The 20,572-nt window shown below is 39.1% G+C and overlaps 1 protein-coding gene across 1 annotated transcript in view; it reads right to left on the reverse strand.

Moving 5' to 3' along the window:
• si:ch1073-396h14.1 (disintegrin and metalloproteinase domain-containing protein 10) overlaps positions 1-20,572 on the reverse strand; it is a 43,980-nt gene extending 23,408 nt beyond the window's left edge. The window contains exons 1-7 of the mRNA XM_022194296.2: positions 20,493-20,572; positions 17,104-17,241; positions 16,744-16,862; positions 14,839-14,994; positions 5,188-5,273; positions 4,250-4,369; positions 128-220 (exon numbers count right to left, since the gene is read on the reverse strand). Of these exons, the coding sequence (XP_022049988.2) occupies positions 128-220; positions 4,250-4,369; positions 5,188-5,273; positions 14,839-14,994; positions 16,744-16,862; positions 17,104-17,241; positions 20,493-20,572 (792 nt within the window). The remainder of the gene's footprint in view (positions 1-127; positions 221-4,249; positions 4,370-5,187; positions 5,274-14,838; positions 14,995-16,743; positions 16,863-17,103; positions 17,242-20,492) is intronic.

Consider the following 20,572-nt stretch of genomic DNA (forward strand, 5'->3'; position numbering starts at 1 on the left):
TTGGGTTAAACCTGTAGGTGCCACAGCCGGGATTACCGGTTGTACTGAGCCATCAGTGGTCTGCATCTGAAGCGTGTCACAAGCGAAGGGACAGTTGTGTCGTTGTTTTAGCTCACAAGCAGCTTACTCTGAGGGATTTGACTTTGAAGTTGATCAGCTTGACTCCGTCAAAGTCCACCTTGTCGAAGATGTCGTTCACAGCCCGAATGTAGGAGGCAACCTGAGGAAGAAACACGCCGATGTGACAAAACAGTCTCACATGTAGTCAATAGCATCTATTCTTGATCTGTTAGATGCAGGTGACACTAATCTGGGAGTAGGTTATGACAGTAGAGTAGCATTTGAATATTTTGACGATAAACTGACCCTCGTATGCAACATAAAAACAATAAAAATCCAGATTGCGGTCAAGGATCACAGCAGGTAGTCTGTGAGGTCAGCCGCGGGGTGTTTTCAGTGTGGGTGGTCACACTTTTTCCATAGAGGCATGTGCAAAACCAATCACATGTCAGATCTGTACAGCAGGAGACGTCCATACAGTACAGCCGGCCAGGGGATTTCCATGAATGTAAACATTCACACCTCGGACTCCTGAGACACTGAAACCAGGTCAACGGTGACTGACGATAGCATTTCGTCTATTTACGTTTGAAGATCACATCACGGCATCGCTTACAAAATATTTTCTCACCCGGCTCAACAAAGGCCTGGCACTGGACCAGGGACAACAACAGGAGTTTAAGTTGGAAAGAATCCAACGAGGGCCGGAGGAGGTGATGAGAGGACGAAGGCCGGAGAGAAAAACAGTGTGGCTACGAGAACATATATAAAATAAACACAGCTGGATGACTGACTCGATGGCTGACCTCGCTTTGAAGAGATTTAATGAAGAAACACACCAACAAGTGCAATTCGTCTCAAACTGGACCCGATATAGAGATCACAGAGAGTTAAATTAGATGAAGCATCTGCCCTCTTATCAGTGTGTATCAGATAAGGATCACTAAAGAAAATACAGTTTACTGGTTTAAATTTTGAAGAACTGGAAAGTGAATTAAATTCTCATGCTATCATGCAGCTAAAGTCAATATCAGGACAGTTTCTCCTGTAACCTCTGGCTCCGATGACAAAATCAGACAAACTTCAACACAGACACTTAAATCCGGTTATCTTACTTATTGCACTGAAGCAACGCAGACAAATCAGCAGACTGGCAGCTTTTAACCGAGAATGGTCAGCCATCAGTTTAACCGTCTGAACTCCAAGCAGTTTCTTTTGCTGCTCATGTCACATTTATACTCACTGTGGGTTCATTTTTCACTGCAATATAAAGTCCTGCACCTCTTCGGAAACACTGAAGTACAAGTAGAGAGAATTCAATGCCATGAATCATAAGAGAGAGATGAAAATTTAATTTCTTTGAGTATTTATTGTACAAAAATTGAGGATTCAACGTGTACAATATTTTCCTGAGTGTCCATAAGTATCACCAAAACTGACAAAAATTCAGGTTTTGCCTCTTTACATAATAAAGTATTAACATTTTTCAAATTATTGCCATACTGTCCACTCAGTATAAACACCGCCTGCAGTTCAGCCAAAAAAAATCCTGATTTGTTTTTGTCCCGTAGCTGCTGGTTGCAACTAAGTGAGTAACAGCTTTATGTTTGCACAGACATGTGCAGATTTTTTTTGTTTTTTTACAGAATTTTTGTAGTGCAGACAGTTTATTTTTTGCAAATTTTTAAACAGAAACATGCAGAAAGAAGGGATTTTTTTAATTAAAAATCATGATTTTAAGTTTAGATTTGGTTAATTTTCCTGATGGAACTGGACGTCACATCTGATAACTTCCAGATCCATCAAAAAGATGAAAATCTGAGAATTTTTTCTGTTTTTGTTATTTTCCTTTTATTTATTTTTTTTGGTTTGATTAATGCCATTATGATCACTTTTTTTGTTGATAACACGGCTTTTAAATCTGTGATTCAGAGGGTAAAACCGGACACTCTGATTTCCGCTTTGCAACTGTAAACACTTTCATCTGTGAATAATCTGGCCGTTTTTTTAGTTTTCTACATGCTGGTCTCTGCTCTGTAGAGGTTACCAGAGTAGTCATGCTGCTCTAATAAGGTCAAAAGTCAAGAGCGCAGGACAAAGGGTTAAAAAAGTCAAACATTTTAGTGCAAAAAGGCACCTCAGAGTTCACTGAGTGCAATAAACGCCACAAAAATGTCACTAAATCATCAAATCAGGTTGTGTTTGAGCAGTTTTACCCCAAACTTGTGCCATCTTTGGATCCGTTTAACCCCTAACCTCCAGCTCGTCTTTGACCGTGCAGCTCTGCATCTATTCTTGTTGAAGGTGAACTCTGAAGCTACTTGGTGCATCCGAGGGGATAACCAAAAGATGTTTGTTCCTGTTTGTTCTGTGCCAGATCTTTACACCTGCAGCAGAGCCTCGTTTGACCTGGTCTCTGCTCCACGTGCGACTCATTCCCAGAGAGGAACAAGGCTGCAGATCTCGGCATGACAGCTGTGTGCATCGCCTGGCATTCGTCCCTTCATTCAGCCTCACAGCAGGCACGGCTTGTTCTTTGATTCAGCGTTGTTGAATGTGTCAGTGGTAGATAATGCTCTACTGCAAAACAAATTGTTCTCCTCTGAATCAAGTGGTCACGATAGAAAAATAAGACAAAAGAAGCTTTAATCGCCACCAAACTCCTGCCTTGGACCAGAAAAATGCCTCTTCAATGGGAGATTAAATTAAAAATCCTGAAATTATTCACAGGAATATTTGGTAGCAGACACAAACAGAACTGCAGTCAAACTTCAGTTAAAGTAGAATAACTAAAATAGCTATAGAATAACAGAAAATAAACATTTAATGAATGCATACATACATTATGGAGTAGTGAGAGTGCCAAATTACAAAAATAAATCTGTAAAAGGATAAGCAAATACAAGTGTAAACATAAAGCCAAATAAATAAAACATAATGTTGCTATGTGAAGAAATTTTAAATTAAAAATGAATCCATAAAAGAAAAAGCTAATAAAGCAGAAATATAAAGACAAATAAATAAGAAAAATGCTTTTCATTTGCTTTTGACATTAAATGTTTATGGATTTGTTTATTGATTGTCGCTTTTTACTGCCACATTATATATTTATAAGCACTTATTACTTTTTAAAATAATTGTATTTATTTGTCATATATTTCTACTTTTATTAGTCTTTTATGGATTCTTTTTTTGAGTATTTCTTTATATAGCAACATTTATTTATCTTCATATTTCCACTTTTATTTGCTTTTTCTTCTCTAGATTTTTTTTTAATTTGGCGCTCTCACTACTCCTTAATACATAGTGACTTTCTGTAATTCAAATACATTAATTTAACAAGGAATCTTGTGCATGCATTCTTTGCATAAATTCTCTAAAAAGCAAAATTGCTTTACTCTTAACCTGCTTATATCTATTTACCTCATTAAACTTGAATTTACAGACTTTATTTATTAGATAAAAATGTTGTACGAGTGTTTTTCCATTTTTGAAAAATAAAAAATAACTTATTTTTTTCTCTTATTATTTGTGGCATTATACCTGTGTCATACTGCACTGGAGTGAGCTTTCTTTACTTTTAATCCTGGTTGTGCTGCTTCAATGGAGGGAAAATCTGCTTAGATGGTTAAAAAAATCATTGATGTTGTGCCAAATGACATTTGATTTACTTGGAAATCTGTTCGACTTTGGGTAAACAGAAGAAATTGTTCAAACTCACGGGCTTCACTTGTCTGATTAAGATTAGATTTTTTTATCGAGAACTCATTCAGGTGAACTTTTATGACCTGAAATCCACAAAATGAATTCATGGTCAGGTTTGTGAAGAAAGCGTGTGACGTTCAGCCAGCGTGCAGGAAAACTGCGTTGGTGTCTGAAGCTCCAGCTGGATGTTCCATTACAGGAGAACACCGTGTTCCCTCAAATATGTGCTCCGTGTTTCACCCTGAAGCTGGTGAGGCTCCCCATTGTGTTGACAAAAATAGGACAAAGGCTCAGGACCTCATGTTCTGCTTCATGAACTCTATTTTTAGCTGAAAAAACCCCTCAGATATTGAACATTTTTGCATTCTTAACCTTTGTGACTATTTAATGTAGCATCAGTTCAATTTTTTTAATATCTGAAACAGAAGTAATTGTCAAGAAAACTTAATAGATATAGGGAATATGACAGTTTGGAATGAATCACCTGAGCTACAACACCTTCAACAGACTTGAACCTCTTGTAGTAGAGGTGGTCAGCGTGGAGGTGCAGCAGGCAGCTGGTCTTTGACTCGTCTAATGTTCTCCTTGAGCGGCTCACTGGCGCCTCCTGTGGATTAAAAACCAAAGACAGGAAGGACAGAAGGACGCTCTGATGATTCAGCCTGCAAAGTCAACATGAAGTGTTCGATTCTCACATGTGATTCGGTAAATAGTTTGCCTTTTATGTAGGTGAAAAACCAACAAACTCATCGGATGCAAACATTGCAACACATTGAAATGTTGACTCTGTGTTGGAGTCCCGGTTTGAGATGTGGACGTGTTGCTGCAGGAACACAACTTGGAAAAAAAAAACCCACATCTGCTCAGGACATTTCAAGACCGAACAGTGGAAGTGATCTCCACCGGCAGGCATGTCGGTAAAAATGGATCCATACCTATATCATAACAACAATAGGCACCAAAACCACCACCCAGTTGGTCAAAGGTCGACCATTAACACCGTACCCAAGGGACAGATTAGCTTAATACATGCGGCAGATGTTCATAACGCCTGTTTTTATCATTTTACGACACAGTCAAGGTCTCCTGGAAAGAAGCAGCTCGACCCTCAGCAGGACACAGTCGTGTTTTCTTGAACCTGACATGTATTCTGTCATCCCTCTGGACTTATAACCTGTCATTTACTCCTGATGACTCAACAGGCTCAATAAAAGTGAGCGATTGAAAAAAACGAACATAAAGTTGGTCAGTTAAAACGGATGAATCAGACACATTAGTGAGCTTTCTCCAAGGAGCATTTATGGGTTGTGGAGTTATTTGGGTATAAATGGAAGACAGAGGAGGACATTTTGAGGGTGATGACAGAAACCTAGAGAGTGTTTAAAAGTGTGTTTTCGTGAGGTTATGTCTGGACTGTCCTACCTGATTGAGTCTGAGGTTTTGGGTGAGGATGTTTAGATGTTCTGCACCACAAAATCCACCAGGGCCAGACGTCACGTTGGGCAGGACTGAAAAAATGAGCACAGAAATACAGATTTATACACAAACGTAGAATATTTAATCTACTTTGTGGTTTTACAAACACTGTCGAGAACAATTATTCCATCAAATGTGTTCATTCAGTTAGTGGCCTCCAACAATCATACATGTTTTTTATATTGGTAAGTTTCCTTCTTTCAAGCTTTTTACATCCTAAAGTTTTATATTGTGGGTGCGTTTTACCGTCATTTACTTTGTACGGTGTCGTACTTTGTTTTGAAAGGCACCTATAAAAATATGTATTATTTAAATAACTGAACAGAGATCAGATTTGAGGTTGGTTCAACTAGTTGTCATTCATTTATCTTATCTTCTATGCATCTTCTACACTGTAAGAATAATTCTTTGAAAACAGTGAAATGTGGCAGGAAGGGGCCAGAAACTGTTAAAAACTTTCAAAATAAAAGGCAAATATCTGAAAAACAATCATATTTTTCACGATTTGAACAGACACATTGTAATTACTGCCACTGTTATTTAAAGATACATTTATGAGTCAATAAATAAATTAATAATGATAGTTAAAATTATATTAGATATTATCTCCAACTTAGTAAAACAGGGAAAATCTGTAAATGACACACAAATAAACTATTTACCATTTATTCCATCTTTAATGTGCAAAAATCTTTTCAAATAACCACAAATATCTTGAAATAATTTTATTTCATTCTATTTTTTTAAATTTGAGAAGAATAATTTTAAAATTTTACAGTCAAATGTTGTAAACGAGCAAATTTAACGCAACAAAATCATACAAGTTTGCTTTTTTTTCCTTTTTCACCATCAGTATAATCAACATTGATCATTAATAATGGTGATTTTACTAGATTTTATCAGCAATTTAACATGTAAAATAACAGTTCAACAACTAATTTATCGTATATTTAATCCTTAGCAAGTTCTTCTTTGAAATAATGGCACGTTTTTTTAATATAATTTTTATACAATAAAAAAAGGTGTAATTTTACAGTCAAATGCTGTAAAGAAATAATCACCATTTGTAAAATTGAGCATTTTTAATGTGAACATCAATTATGAGTACATTTTTCTGCAATTTTACTTGTTTTTCTGTATAATTTAATGTAACATGGACAATCTGTTTAGACAAAACATTCCTGTTTTCTTTTTTTCCCCCACAGTATGCAAGACTTTTATATGAACAGACAATGAGTTGTGATGTGTCACAGTCTGATCTTTATAATCAAAAACACAAACAATCTTTGAATGTTTGTGTTTGGATAAGCGTGCTGCTTGGTGAGTGTGTTGTACCAGTTTAAACAAAGACTGGGGAGGATCTCCAGCTGATAGGAGAGATGAACCATGCTGTGCTTTAGAAGTACTCTGAATATGTGGGAATATTTGGCAAATAGAAATCTTGCCACATAGGAGACTTTTACAATGTTTGCCACAGCATTGTACAATCAAAAACATTTAATGAGGGTTTGTTTGCTTGGAATTCTCCCTACAATTCAAGGCCTTGTAAACACGAGAGGACGAAGTGAAGCCACCTGATGCAAAATAAAGATCGTGGGATGTCTGGTTTATTCAGCAGCTAAATAAGGTCACAATTTATAGTTTACTACCACAATAGAACATATTATATGTTTACAAGCAGGTGTCTTTATGGAGCACCTACTCATACACAAAGGTTATTCAAAGCATTTTACAGGCAAAGGTGAAAAATTAAAACGCAAAAGATAAGATGCCAAAAACAGCAGGACACAATTCAGTTTATTAAATGGAATAAATCAAAAACAGCACTGGCAGAAATGAGTAAAGTGCTCTCAAAATGTAACTACATTTAACAGCATGATAAATTATGGGATTGAGGCCCTCAAACTGAAATTTTGCATGGATTTTGATTTTATTTACAACATTATATATCTTTGTTTACGTCATTTCTGTAGTAACAGAAAAAAAATAAGTTGGCATCCAGTAATATTTTTTCTGTCTGAAGAACAGTCCAGATTATAAAACATATTCTAGTAGGAGCCAAGAAAATCTGAAAATTGTCACATTTACACTTAAATAAGTATGTCTACTGCTTTCAGATACATTCAGCGTTTCATGATTTGAAGTTGGACCCACAAGATAATTTATGGTTTTAGGGGTCTGTGTTCCTCTTCATGGTCACCGATTTTGTATTAGTGTTACTTTCTAACGTTGACATTTTTAAAACCTACACAAAATAGATTTTTAATGCTCAAAGAGGCATTTAATTTGAAAATCAGACCTCTAAAAGGTGGTTCTTTATGGAACTATATTGAAACTAGGTCCTTAAACAATCCGTTTCTGCTAATTTTCCTTGGAGCTCCATTTATATTGTCAGTTTTTTGTGGCTCTTTCTCTCAAACTTTTTGCTAAAAGGTTCATCGAGGAGCTAGAAAAAGTTCTTCACTTGCATCAATATGAAGAACCATCTCTGGTTTAAATTCATCACATTTACAAAGGTTTTATTTCAAGGTTGTCATAAACTTTAATAGCCATTTCTTTCTTCCGAAAAGGTTTAAAAGACGTTTAATAGTTGAAGCGCTCACCGAGCATCACGTTGAGCCACCAACGTTCTGACATTCTCAGACACGTTATAAATAGAAAACCCGCATTTGGAAAGCAGAGCGGTGGTCTGTGGGGGGTGACGGAGCGGCCTGTGGAAACACCGGGATGGCTGCTGGTTTGATTTCACTAAAACAACAACGCTAGCCGTGATTTGCAACACCTCTGGGACATCTGCCTCGTTCACACTGATGCAAGAGTGACAGATCTGCAGTCGGGGGAGACATTTGTTACGTTTGCATGGATTGGTCCATCCGGCTGCGCTGAAAAAGCCGCAGAATTTCACAAAAATGCAAAAGGTCAGAAGGACTTCACATTGCAACAGACTGTATTCGGCTTATGGTCAAGGATTGTGGGGAAGCTGCACATAAACATGGATGTAAAGATGTAAATGTAAAGTAATGCTGCCACATGTTTCAGTGGATTATTTAACAAAGACTGTGGTCAAACCAAACAGAAAACACACTGTTGCAGTGGCATTAATACACAGGAAAAAAAAGATGTTTGAATTCCACATTTACAGTAGAGTCACATGGCATTATAATCACTCTCACATGTCATTTGAGAGCAACAGAATCAGGCAGCGCTTTGCCAGTTAACTGCTGACCCATAAGAACTTCAAAGTGTGACGCTCTCTGTCACCAGTTCTCTCTCTGTGGGTCAGCAATGGGAGATGGCAACACATGATTGGATCACACCATCCTCCCAAACTCTTCCAGCCAATCACTGATCTGCAATTCATTCTATACATGCCATGAGTTGGGGTGGGGGGTAGAAGTGGAGACCTATATGGCATGCGTCGACCTACTGACAAAATTATTTCCAGACCTGTCAACTCGCTCATGTTCGCTCCGTCTTTTTCTCTCAGGTTGTCGATGCATCTCGTTTTTGCAGGGGATAAAGCTTTCTGATTTGCTAAGCCCAACTGACAAAAGCCAAACTGACAAACTTCTCCAGAGACCATAAATAACTGAATCTGGTGATCACAACCACTTTTTAATCCATGACAAACTGCTGTGCAGAAAAAGATTTTCCCACATGAAAAATCAGCGTCTCATTTCAGCCAACAGTCGCATTACCAGGGGCTGTTGGAAAGGAGAAGAAAACTTATTCCAGAGCCTGAGATCTTAATGCAGCTTTGAGTATGACAACTACATCAACGTTTAAATCTTCAAAGGTCTGTGTAATGAAAACCCATTTTATTGGGTTTTGTAATTGGTATAAACTTGGAGGTGTAAAGTAAAAGTTAAAGATGTGAATACATTTACTTTTGCCATTCTTCAGGCCCTTTAACGACTACATAACCTCCCAGTTTTACAAGCCATTGAGAATCTGAGCCCCAAGTAAAGCTGCAAGAGTGAACACAAGAGTTTTTGTGCACTCCCAGCATCGAAGGAGCTGAACACCCAGTGGATTACTGTTATTATTCATGCCATGTTAGAACACTGTGGGATAATGTTGCTAACATTGCTATTAGCTTTGGTATGTTGGTTTATGATGGTTGGTGGTACATCCGAGCTCTGTGGAAACTGTAACACCGAGGAACATTCAGAAATGGTAGAAGTTTTATTTTGAAACCAATTACCAAGCACTGAGTGTGCTATTGTGTTTCCATGTCACCTGTTGTGTCCTAGTTCAACCAAAACTCATCTGCTGTTTATATCTGTTAGCTTCTCTCCTGCTCTCTGTGCTCACAAACTGCATTATAACACTGCTGAATTCCTTAGAAAGTTATTCTCTAATAGATTTCTCTGTTTCTGCTGTTAGATAGTAGAACAAGTATGAAATAGTGACTGAAACACAGGCCATTAAGACTACATTTTATAGACCAGCAGTCACTTCCTACTTGTCTATGCTACTTCTTGACAGCCACAATGTTGTCTGATAAATTCAAACACAAGTTAAAAACAACAGGTGTGATGTGAACTCAGGGATATTTTCATGTCAAATGGTTGCTCAGAGAGAAAGCTAGAAATCGGGTGTGTGTTGGCTACCATGAGATCAAGTGTTTTGCTCTGTGTAGTCAATCACAGAGAGAGTCTTCTTACTGAAGGGGGCGGGGACAGCCTGGATTTAAAGCTATACACACAAACAGGACTAAAACCAGGAGTTATGTAGTCGTGGTTGAATTCACAATCTTTGCAGTATTTTGAACTCAACAAAAGATCCATTCTGTGGACCTGTGAGACTTTGCTTAACCCTTTACGCTTCAGTGCGTCGTAGGTGTACCGCCGGCGGTACACTTACTAATTTGCATAGGAATTTCAAGAATGTCCGATGGCTGCAAACACGATTATACAAACACTATACGCCGATGGAAAGCTTAGATTCTCATGAATCCGCCGGTATAAACCACTTTCAGATGTGATTACCACAGCGGGTGAGAAAAACACATTTGTCCGACAAAAACGAATATCCATCCATCCGTTCTCTATACACGGCTTCAACGCACACAGCGCGACTCACATTTCCGGGTTCATTATTACGCACAGAAAAAAGATTCCACAAAAAACGGCCATAATCCAACCTTTTACATCCAGACAACACAAGCCAGTAAACTGTTTTGTCCAAAACATGTTCTGAAGTCGGTATAAAATCCACGAATCGGTCGTTTTCAAGGAAATGCACCTTGCGATGCGCGTCCAATATTCCCTGTATTTTTCGTAATTTTTTTTATTTAAAAATAGAATATTAGCGATTTTTTTGTACTGAAAATGGCTGGAATTGACTGAAGCTTAAAGGGTTAATTTCCCAAAAAGGATCAAAATATGGACCTTTGATTTGTGCTGTTGTGCATTATTTCCTTGGTGTTTTAAAGGAAGGTATAGCAGTGGCTAAAACAAAACAAGAGTAATAAAATACCTATTTTTATCCCAGGAATTGTGGTACACCTCCACTATTGCTATAAAGTCACTGCTCAAGTGCCTAATAAATGACACTTTGGTCATTTAGACATCCTCCCAGTTTACCCAGACTCCACTGTGGTCAGTTTTTGTGCCAAAACAACGTCATGGAAGCTGTCTGTAGGAGTGCTCAGCATTACTCATGAAAACAGGCCCATTGCTCAGATCTACCAGTTATTCAAAGATGTTTTGAAACACAACAACCCACAGTTCTGTTAAATAATTTAATTTGGACACTTGGTGGGAAGTTGTCGACCTCATGCAGTACAGATATCCCCTTTAAACAAACTCCCAATTTATGTAATTTATGAATCCTATAGAGCTGAAGTTGCATTTCAGTTTTGTATGACTTCCTGAATATTAGCTTGGAATGAGGCATGGAAATCCTGCTACTTTATTTCAGTGCATGGTTATCTTTATGCGATAGCCTTTTCTTGCACTTATCAGGATGCCACTAATCCAGACCTGTGAATGCAACACAGCTGTGGCCCCAACACGAGACACTGATAATCTTTATTTCATTGCTGCAACAACGAGAGGTCAACCAGTGTCAGAGATAATGCTCCAATCCTCCAAGGTTTGTTTGCAGTTTGGCAATGAACGTGATGAAGAAACAGATGTTTGAAGGACAGTTTATGTGATGGTTAAACTGAATACTTGACAGAGTTGCTTTAGTGTGCAATCTCAGGGAAAAATTTATTGACTCTTTCCAAGAGACACACTGAGATTTCTGTTGCCTTACACTTATCTCGGGTTGGGTCACAGTGGGCTAAACTGGGCATTCCTGGAGTCTGCTTGCCAAGAAATTTTATAGCTCCTAGTCAGTGATCCAAAGGTGTTCACAGGCCAGATGAGATACATAATTCCTCCTGCAATTATGGGTAGACCTCGAGAACTCCTGCGAGTTGGCCATGCCCAGAAAACCTCCAAAGGAAGGCATCTTAATGAAATATTTGACCAATTCAGCTAGCTGCTTTTGATGCAAAAGAGCAGTGATTCTACTCCAAGCTGCCTCCAGATGTCAGAGTTTCTCATCCTACATTACGGAGGAAAGTTTTTGGTGACTTGTATCCACAACCACATTCCTCACTATCCAGAGGTCATGATCACAGGTGAGGGTCAAAACAAAGACCCACTGATGAATAGAAACCCTCTTCACCACACAGTCCAGTACAACGCCACATTACTGCCAACGCTACCCCAGTTTGTCTGTTCAGGTCAAGCTCTGTTTTCATGTCACACTTGAAAAATATCCCGAGACACGGCGAAATTCTTTTGCTTGGGTCAACAACCAAGCTACAGAGAGCAATCTAACAGTTTCCAGCAGAAAACTGTGGCCTCAGATTTGGAGATTCAGCTGCAAGCCACCCCGTGTGCGCTGAAGGTCACAGTCTGAGAGCCAACAGAACCACATCATCTGCAAAAAACAGAGTCTCAGATCCCCAGACCAGACACCATCCTCACCCCGACTGTGATCCCGTCTATGAATCTTACAAACAGAATCGGACACCACTGGAAACCTTGCACAACACCTCCGGGAAATATGTCCCAATTTGTGACCAGTTGTCTTGCAACAGAACACCATATTCCAGTAGAAACCCCCCACAAGACTCCCCAGAGGCTGCTACTGTACCAGTATTGAGGGAAAAATGTTTGTAAAACCCCTTTCAGTTTGACAGAGCAATTGAGAACCTTGCAGTTAAACATTAAGAGATTTCCTGCTATAAAGAAACCGTGCGTGAATTTATTACTAACGAAAATATGAGGTTAATAGTTAGCCATCATTCATAGTGATGTGAACCTTCAAAGGGAAAGTCACATGAACTTAGGCGTAGTTTCACTGCAGACAGAGAGAGTGGAAGGATTATAGATTAAAGCAATTTCAGATCACCTCAAAAATTAGTTAAAATGGGTATGGCTTCCAGTATAAATCTGGGTTTAATAAAACGGATATAACAGACAGTGAAAACTGATATGCATCCTCATAATCAAGGTAGATCAGAGTGCAGAAGTATGATCTGTCCTACTGTAAAGTACCTAAAACAAAGGAAAAAATAAAAGAAAATGTGACTGTAGGAGCCAAATATTATGGAGTAAGCAGAATTATTATCTACAGTATGGACATTGGGTGGTCAGGTGTTTGACCCCTGAAAGAACAAAGGGTTTTTGAACACTGGAGCAGCTGCATGTTAATTGTGTTTGTTGTATGGATTGAAGAAGAAAAGACTTTGTTCACATTTATGCACGAGTGGACCCTCATTTCTGTAGCTGGAAAGTAATAAATATTCTAGAGGGTCCATTTTCCTGTTTCTGTTTTAAACGCTAAAATTAAAATCTGAGAAAATTGGCCTATATTTTCCTTTTTGTTCAGTCCCCACTAATACTAAGATCAGACGGCATCATGTGAAAAACTTTAATGGGCTTGGTTTAATCCCATTTTCTGTGTTTGTATCGGGAATTGTTTCATTTCTTTGTTGTTTCAACATCCACTATTCACTGAAACTTAAAGTAAGAAACTTTCAGTAACCTAATCAGACTGAAATCAATCAATGAATAGTCAGTTAAGTTCTCAGATAAGTTATAAGACACTTCATCAGAAATAAATAGACAACACAAACATAATATGACCAAATATTAGAATAACAAACTACAACTCATCATTGTACAATTAATCGTAGGATAATATTTGATTTTAAAGCATAACAAGCAGATTGTTGCAGGTGTCCGCATGCCGCCAAACTGTAGTTTTCTCAAAATGGCCGCCCTTGGCCCCGTCCTATGTCCTGAACCTCGTAGACCTCATGACATCCAACATCTCAAGGGACAGAAAATTCCTCGTACAACCTTTGTTGTCTCCAGACGACAACCACAGGAAGTGGAAATACACACAGGAGTCGACGCATTATGTCACCGTTTCTTGTCCCAATTTACCCCCTTTTGTACGTAGGCATTGATTGTTTACTAAAATTTATCATGAGCCAAATCGTTCCCAGTTTCCTGCAGATATGCTGGCCGGTGAATGAAAGAACAGGATGTTGTCAGCTGCTATCTAATGTAAAGTTTTGCGACAGATTTTTTTGAAAGGGGCTGAAGAAATGGCGGGGGAGCAGGGAGGAAGGCAGCCACCGAGTCTGTGTGGACTTAAGGACAAACACAGGAGGGTTCTGGCACCGACCGAACCGTGTTTCCAGGAAAATGTTTTCTTGGAAATAGTCTAACACTAATGCAAAATATGCACGCGCAGCTGTAGCATGCACGCAGACAGAAACACACACATGCATTTTGATCCATGACGACTGCCATCTGGCCAAGTCATGAGCGCAATCGTAAGCCAAACTAAGAGTTGACTTTAATGTGTTGCCGTAGAAACCGTCTCTAAGGCCATCAAACCCTGCAGAACCCTCAACATGCTTAGATTTTCTTCTCAAAGTGACATCCTTCTACCTACTGCTGCCATTGCACTGAACCTCTTTAGCCTTCCACTCCTCTTTCACATTCATACCTTCCTCATGACTTTAGCCTCTGTGGTCCACTCCTCTTACAAAAGTCCCGCCATCTTGGTTTTATCTTTGCTTTGGCCAACGCCCAAGCACAGAGGGCCCCAGCCCCCCCGCCAGAGCTCTATAGGCTGAGCAGTTATATTATAACTCCACTCTGATCACAGGGTTCAATGACTCCTTGTCACCTTAGCTTGAACTTAACCTGGAGGCTGCAGATACTGCATGAGACAAGAAGAATGGGGATTTAAAAACAGCAGAGAAGTTGTGTTTTGCTGTAGTTGTTTGTCTTTCTGTGAGTCTGCCAAAAGAGCTGTGGATTACAATGTTCAGGGAGCTCTAATGTAGCGAGGCATTTCTTTTTGTGCCCTTTCCCAACATCTGCAAAAGGCCAGGAAAATCAGCTGAGGTTATGGGGTGTCATTTGGACGCTTTCGTTCTCCTAATGCACAAACGTCAGGTTTGTTTTATGATCCTGGACACTGAGGGACAATTACAAGAGAGCCAGTTAAAGCTTGAGTGCTGAGACGTCTTTAGCAAAGATATTCTTCAAGACTAGAAAACAAAAGCAGTCTTACTCATGTCGTCCTCGTGGTAGATTATGGAGTGATGATCTGTCGGGTTGCTGGTGTATCTATAGGCTGGTTCTACGTGGAAAGTCCCGTTGTCAGTGTGAATGGTTCCCTCAAACTGACCCTGTAACATGGATCCATAGCAGGAAGAACCATGTTCCCCTGAAAGTCCAGGTCAAGAGAGATAACATGTCAGGATTGGAAAGACGAAACTGAATAAGAGATAACAGAAAACTAACAGGTAGAAACAGATTGATAGAGTGAACAGATAAAAAACCTGATGATGAGAGGCAGCAGTCAGTTTTGACGTGAGAAAGCTATGAATTGAATCACATCAAATCTGGCGGTTCCAGGAGGTTTTACTTTAATCAGAGTGTTTTTCCACAAGATGTTTATCCAGATGTCTGATCCAAACTACGAAGAAAAGATTATGAATAACTATTGTGACTAGAATCCTATTTTCTCATTGATTAAAGCTATGAAAGCTAATTTCTGTGCATCAAAATTACATATTGAGAAGATTTTTTTTCATGAAAATGATTCCGCCGTGCCTTACAATGACTTAAACATAATTTTACAATGTTGCTTCCTCTAGAATCTGCAGATTTATTCAGCTCACTGCCTTCATCGACAGTTCTGCTCCTCTGTTTGCTGCAGCTCAAGCACTCCAGCTCACCATCAGCTCTCTTCAAACACTGTAAAACTGCTCTTGGCTGCATGTTAGGAAGTTGTAAGTGGAGTTATTCAGCCACTAAAGTTTGAACCAGATTATGAAGAAGAATCCTATCAAGCTGGAAATGTTCCCACTACATTTGCCAACATCACCTACAAGTTCTAATAATGTTTGAAAGAAAACATTTTAATCTAATGTTCAAAGAATGTTTTAAGGATATTTATCATTCCAAATAATGTTTCCGTGAGGTTAAAAGTTGACTGAGAATGTTTTAACTTTCAAAAGAGGAATGTTGTAACAAAAGAAGAATATTTTCAAGCCAACATTCAAGAAATGTTTTCTAAATATTTGCAAGGTCCTAGAAGAAAGAATGGGTTTTATTAAAAGATTCCTGTAATTTGTTGTATTAAGGTGGACCACTTTACCTGCAATTTTCTGAAGATGTTTTGGGGATGTTGCTATTCAGAACAGTGTTACATTAAAAAAAAACAGAGGAAGGACGTTAAAAGTGCACCTTTCAGAGTGGCCTTTTATTGTGGGCAATCTAAGGCACACCTGTGAGGTGGGATGGATTATCTCAGCAAAGGAGAAGTGCTCACTATCACAGATTTAGACAGATTTGTGAAAATTTTTTGAGAGAAATGGTGACATTGTGTATGTGGAAAAAGTTTTAGATCTTTGAGTTCATCTTATAAAAAATGGGAGCAAAAACAAAAGTGTTGCGTTTATATTTTTGTTGATTGTAGAAGAGGAAAACACTCAGCTGTGGTGTTGACTGCTTATTTGTCTTATGATGTGTCCATATTTAAAAAAAACCAAAACGCAGTATCGACAAATTAACAAGGTTATAAACTTGATTGATTTTCATTGTAGGAGGTCTTTAACTCTTTCCATCCAGGAGGTCCCATTACCAGGACCAGGTATCATCTGCATAATGACGCCACTTTGAGTGACAGCTTTGATTTGGCAGAAGAAAAAATTTGACTTTTTCCAGGAGTTTTTCAAAACTCATAACATTTATTATATTTCAGTCTCTCACCTATAGAGCCCAGTGTTGTCCAGTTTGGTCTTACAGTTGTGGAACTGTGTGCTACTAAATTTTGGGGAAAATTTAAAAAAAAAAAAAAAAAGCCTGGAGCTCAAGATGTAATAGCTTCTAAATTGTCCGTTAATTTGATTCAAAGGCAGGTAAATTGTTTCCAGCCCCACAGGAGTTCAGATATTCGCATCATACCCACCCCGTAGAGTTCCTGAGTATATGTGGGAGAGGTCAGCCGATGTGGAACCATTTTCACTGACCACCCTGAATTTTTCGGAGAATTCTGCGGCATTTTGTCTCAAAAGCAGACGGAAAGTTCTGGAGGGAGACAAAAAAACACAAAGAGCTTACAGATCAAAGCAGCACTCAGAGCTTTGTAGTGTTCTGGGAAGTGAGTAGATCCATCATCAGCTGGAAAATATGGACTAATAACTAACTAATGGTTGACATGTTTTATTGGTTTGGGAACAAAGAGTTTGTTCATACAGAAATAAAATAATAAATTCAAACAGACTGTGCTGTAGAAGCAGCTGCACAAGTTACAGAAAAGTGAATTTACCTGTGAAAGGCAGTGAAATCCAAATGTAGAGTATAATCCTGAGATTGTGCAGCTCTCTTGGCTCTCAAGTGCTTCCTGTGAAGGTCCTCCTTGTCGTATGAGAGGCCCTCATAATACTTTATATATGGACTGATGCTGCTCACAGCACCTGGTGGAGAGAAGAACAGTTCATTTACAAGACAAAGGCAACATTTTTAATCAGTTATTGTTTCCACTTCATAATAGTCCTTCTCTAAATGTTTTTACTGATTATTTAGTCTAATTTTCTGCTTACTCATCTCTATTGTGAATATGTTACAGAGTTTGGAGAGTTCTGCATTTATTGGATTAAAATATTGAAAATTCACCCATTACCACTGTTCTGGCCTCTGCTGGTTGTGGGCTTTCCTTTATGTGATGAGTTCTTGTAGCCTCAGTGTGGGGGGATGGTTTGGACAGACTTTTGAATAAACTCAGCTAGGGAGCATGCCTCAGACCCCACCTGTCTCCAATCATGGATGATTGTCTTGGAGCTCCAGACCTAGGCTGTCCGAAATCGCATACTAACGTACTACATACTACATACTCAATGAGTATATACTGTATACTACGTACTATAAGTATGATTAGAATGCCGACCGTTCACACTGTAGTATACTACTACGTTTCCCATAATGCATTTCATACCTCCGATGACAAAAACCGGAAGTATGGCTATCAAATATCTCGGCTGAATGCCGGCTTCAGGTCGATTTTACGCTAACAAACAGTCGCATAATTAATGTGGCAATTTCAAGCCGGCACTCCTCATGCAGTTATTAGCCAGATTATGCGAATCGTTTCAATTGTAGCGGCAGGCTACTGGAGGTAGCTGCTACTTGTTCTGTATGCAAAGCGAGCTGCTGCAACTAGCTGCTAGCATTCAGTAGCACGTTGTGAGGCGTCTGACAAATTTAAAACAGTCAGAAAACGGCTATTTCTCAAATCTGTGGGGTGATTAGGATGACTACTTAACCACATAAAATAAAATAAAAATCGCCCCGGTCCGGCCACAGATCCCGCGGAGGCTTCCATTTCGGTGAGTAGCTCGCAAAGCATTATGGGGCGGTTCAGTATGACTAGTCTGGTCACTGCGCATACTTAAAAAATTTCTCGTGTACTCAATCTTTTCATACTATCTAATGTGAACACACTACATACTTATTTTGACGTCACACTTAGTATGAGTAGTACGTTAGTATGCCATTTCGGACACAGCGCTACTCTCCAGCCCTTGTTCCTTTCCCCGCCTACTGCCGTACCTGATTGGCCCACACTCAGTTCCCTGCACCAACCAGACTGTAGTAATCACCACACCTGGGATTTAAATCTGCAGCTGACCTTACACTCAGTGAGCTGTGATTTAATGTGAACAGCTCACCTTGGTGCTGTTTGTCTTTGCGTTTCACGTCGATATATAACTTCTGTTAGCAGCTGTTGATCTTACAAATTACTCGTTATCCCTCATGTTCTGTGTTTACTGTAGCCATTAAGAAATGGTTGCTTGCTTTGAGGCAACTTTTTTTTTTGAATTTGCAAACATTTGTTAGTTGGTTTGGTTAGTCACATGGGTGTTGCTACTGTGTCTTCAAATTTGGCTAAGGAGTTTAATTGTTTTCACTTGTTGTTCTGTTTTAGCTGATTTTGTCACTCTGTTTGCCTTCATTTTGTTTTAATTGGTTATTTGAGTTAGCTTTTGTTGTGGTATTATCACCTTTTGTTTGTAAATTGCTTTACTAAGCCAAGAACAACCTGGTTTTGTTATCTTTCTAGCTGCCCCTGGACAGCTGGGTTGTCACAACCACACTAAAAAAGCATTTATTGTAACTGTAAGCTCTGCATGCTAATAAATTAGCAGTGTTTTAATATTCACAGACAATGTGAATATTAAAACACAGGATATTTAATATTCAAACAATACGATACAAATAAATAAAATATGAAGTGCGGTTGAAACGGTATCAAAGCTTCAAAGCTTGTAGAAACCAGATAAATCCAACCACTCTTATCATTTATGTTTATTTGCCTGCAGCATCTCAAACTGCAAAATCCGCCTCTATGCAAATGACACTGCGCTATACTTACAAGATCCTAAAATGTCTCAGTAAAAAACCTTTTCTTCAATTAGCATATCTTGTGTTTTTAAATATGTTTTCCCATCATGGTGTGTTTGTAGGGCATGGAATTGTGGTTAAGCTCTTTTATAACTATTCTATTCAGATATTAATATTAGAGTTTGAAGGCAAATTAACATTTGGTAAGCTTTACTGATGTGAAGCCTGCAGTAAGACCAGATGCTACAACTCACTGAAAATTGTCAGTGTATAAAAATCACATAACATGTAAAAGAATGGCTTGTAAAAATGATAGATAATTGAAATTAAGAAGCTTATTTCACTGCATAAGTCATCTTTACTCTGTGAATTTTATTGTACCAGGAAAAGAACGTATTTAAAAAATAATTTTTTTCCAGAAATGTGTGCTTTATTAGACTTTTTGAGTCTGCAGTCAGCATATAATTAGACTGACATGGAATCTGCAGGGGGCTACTCAGTGGTGTAGTGGTTAGCACTTTCGCCTTGCAGCAAGAAGATCCCCGGTTCAAATCCCGGGGTGGGTCTGGGATCTTTCTGCATGGAGTTTGCATGTTCTCCCTGTGCATGCGTGGGTTTTCTCCAGGTACTCCGGCTTCCTCCCACAGTCCAAAAATATGCTGAGGTTTAATTGGTTACTCTAAATTGTCCGTAGGTGTGAATGCGAGTGTAATTGTTCATCTGTATATGTAGCTCTGTGACAGACAGGTGACCTGTCCAGGGTGTCCCCTGCCTTCACCCGAGTCAGCTGGGATAGACTCCAACATCCCCCATGACCCAAGTGAGGATAAAGCGGTGAATAGAGAATGGATGGATGGAATCCACTGGGTTTGTTATTTCCCGTTGTTAAACACAAATTCAATCCAGACTCTCTTTAGAGATTTTATCCTCTTATGGCATCAAACCAAAAGTCTGACCACCCCAAACTAATCAACTCAATGCCTACTGTGATTTCAGCCAGAGAAGACTGTATTATTAGTCATCGTTGCCCCTCCTGAGTGAATCTCTCTTTACTAATCCCTTAGTAAGCGACTGCACCCCATTAATCATAACTAAGTGGAGCAAACGTCTGCATCGATGTCGGGTTTTGCATGGAGACACCTTTTTTTGTAGCATTCCTGAGAAGACAGGTTGAAACGTGTCCGAGCCCGGGAGAAACCCTGTCCACCAGAGCAAAATTTCAGTTTTCAACACACACACACACAGACGGCTACTACAAACAAACCCACTTATCGAGGCTGCAGTGTGAGGAAATACCTCCTCTTCAGATACACAAACACAGACACACTACCTGTAATCCACTGGTGGCAGTCGAGCCACAGCAGCAGCAGCAGCAGCCCGTAGTGTTGAACCCCCAT

Source organism: Acanthochromis polyacanthus, chromosome 4 (assembly GCF_021347895.1).
Source record: "Acanthochromis polyacanthus isolate Apoly-LR-REF ecotype Palm Island chromosome 4, KAUST_Apoly_ChrSc, whole genome shotgun sequence".
In the NCBI taxonomy this organism is placed as follows: domain Eukaryota; kingdom Metazoa; phylum Chordata; class Actinopteri; family Pomacentridae; genus Acanthochromis; species Acanthochromis polyacanthus.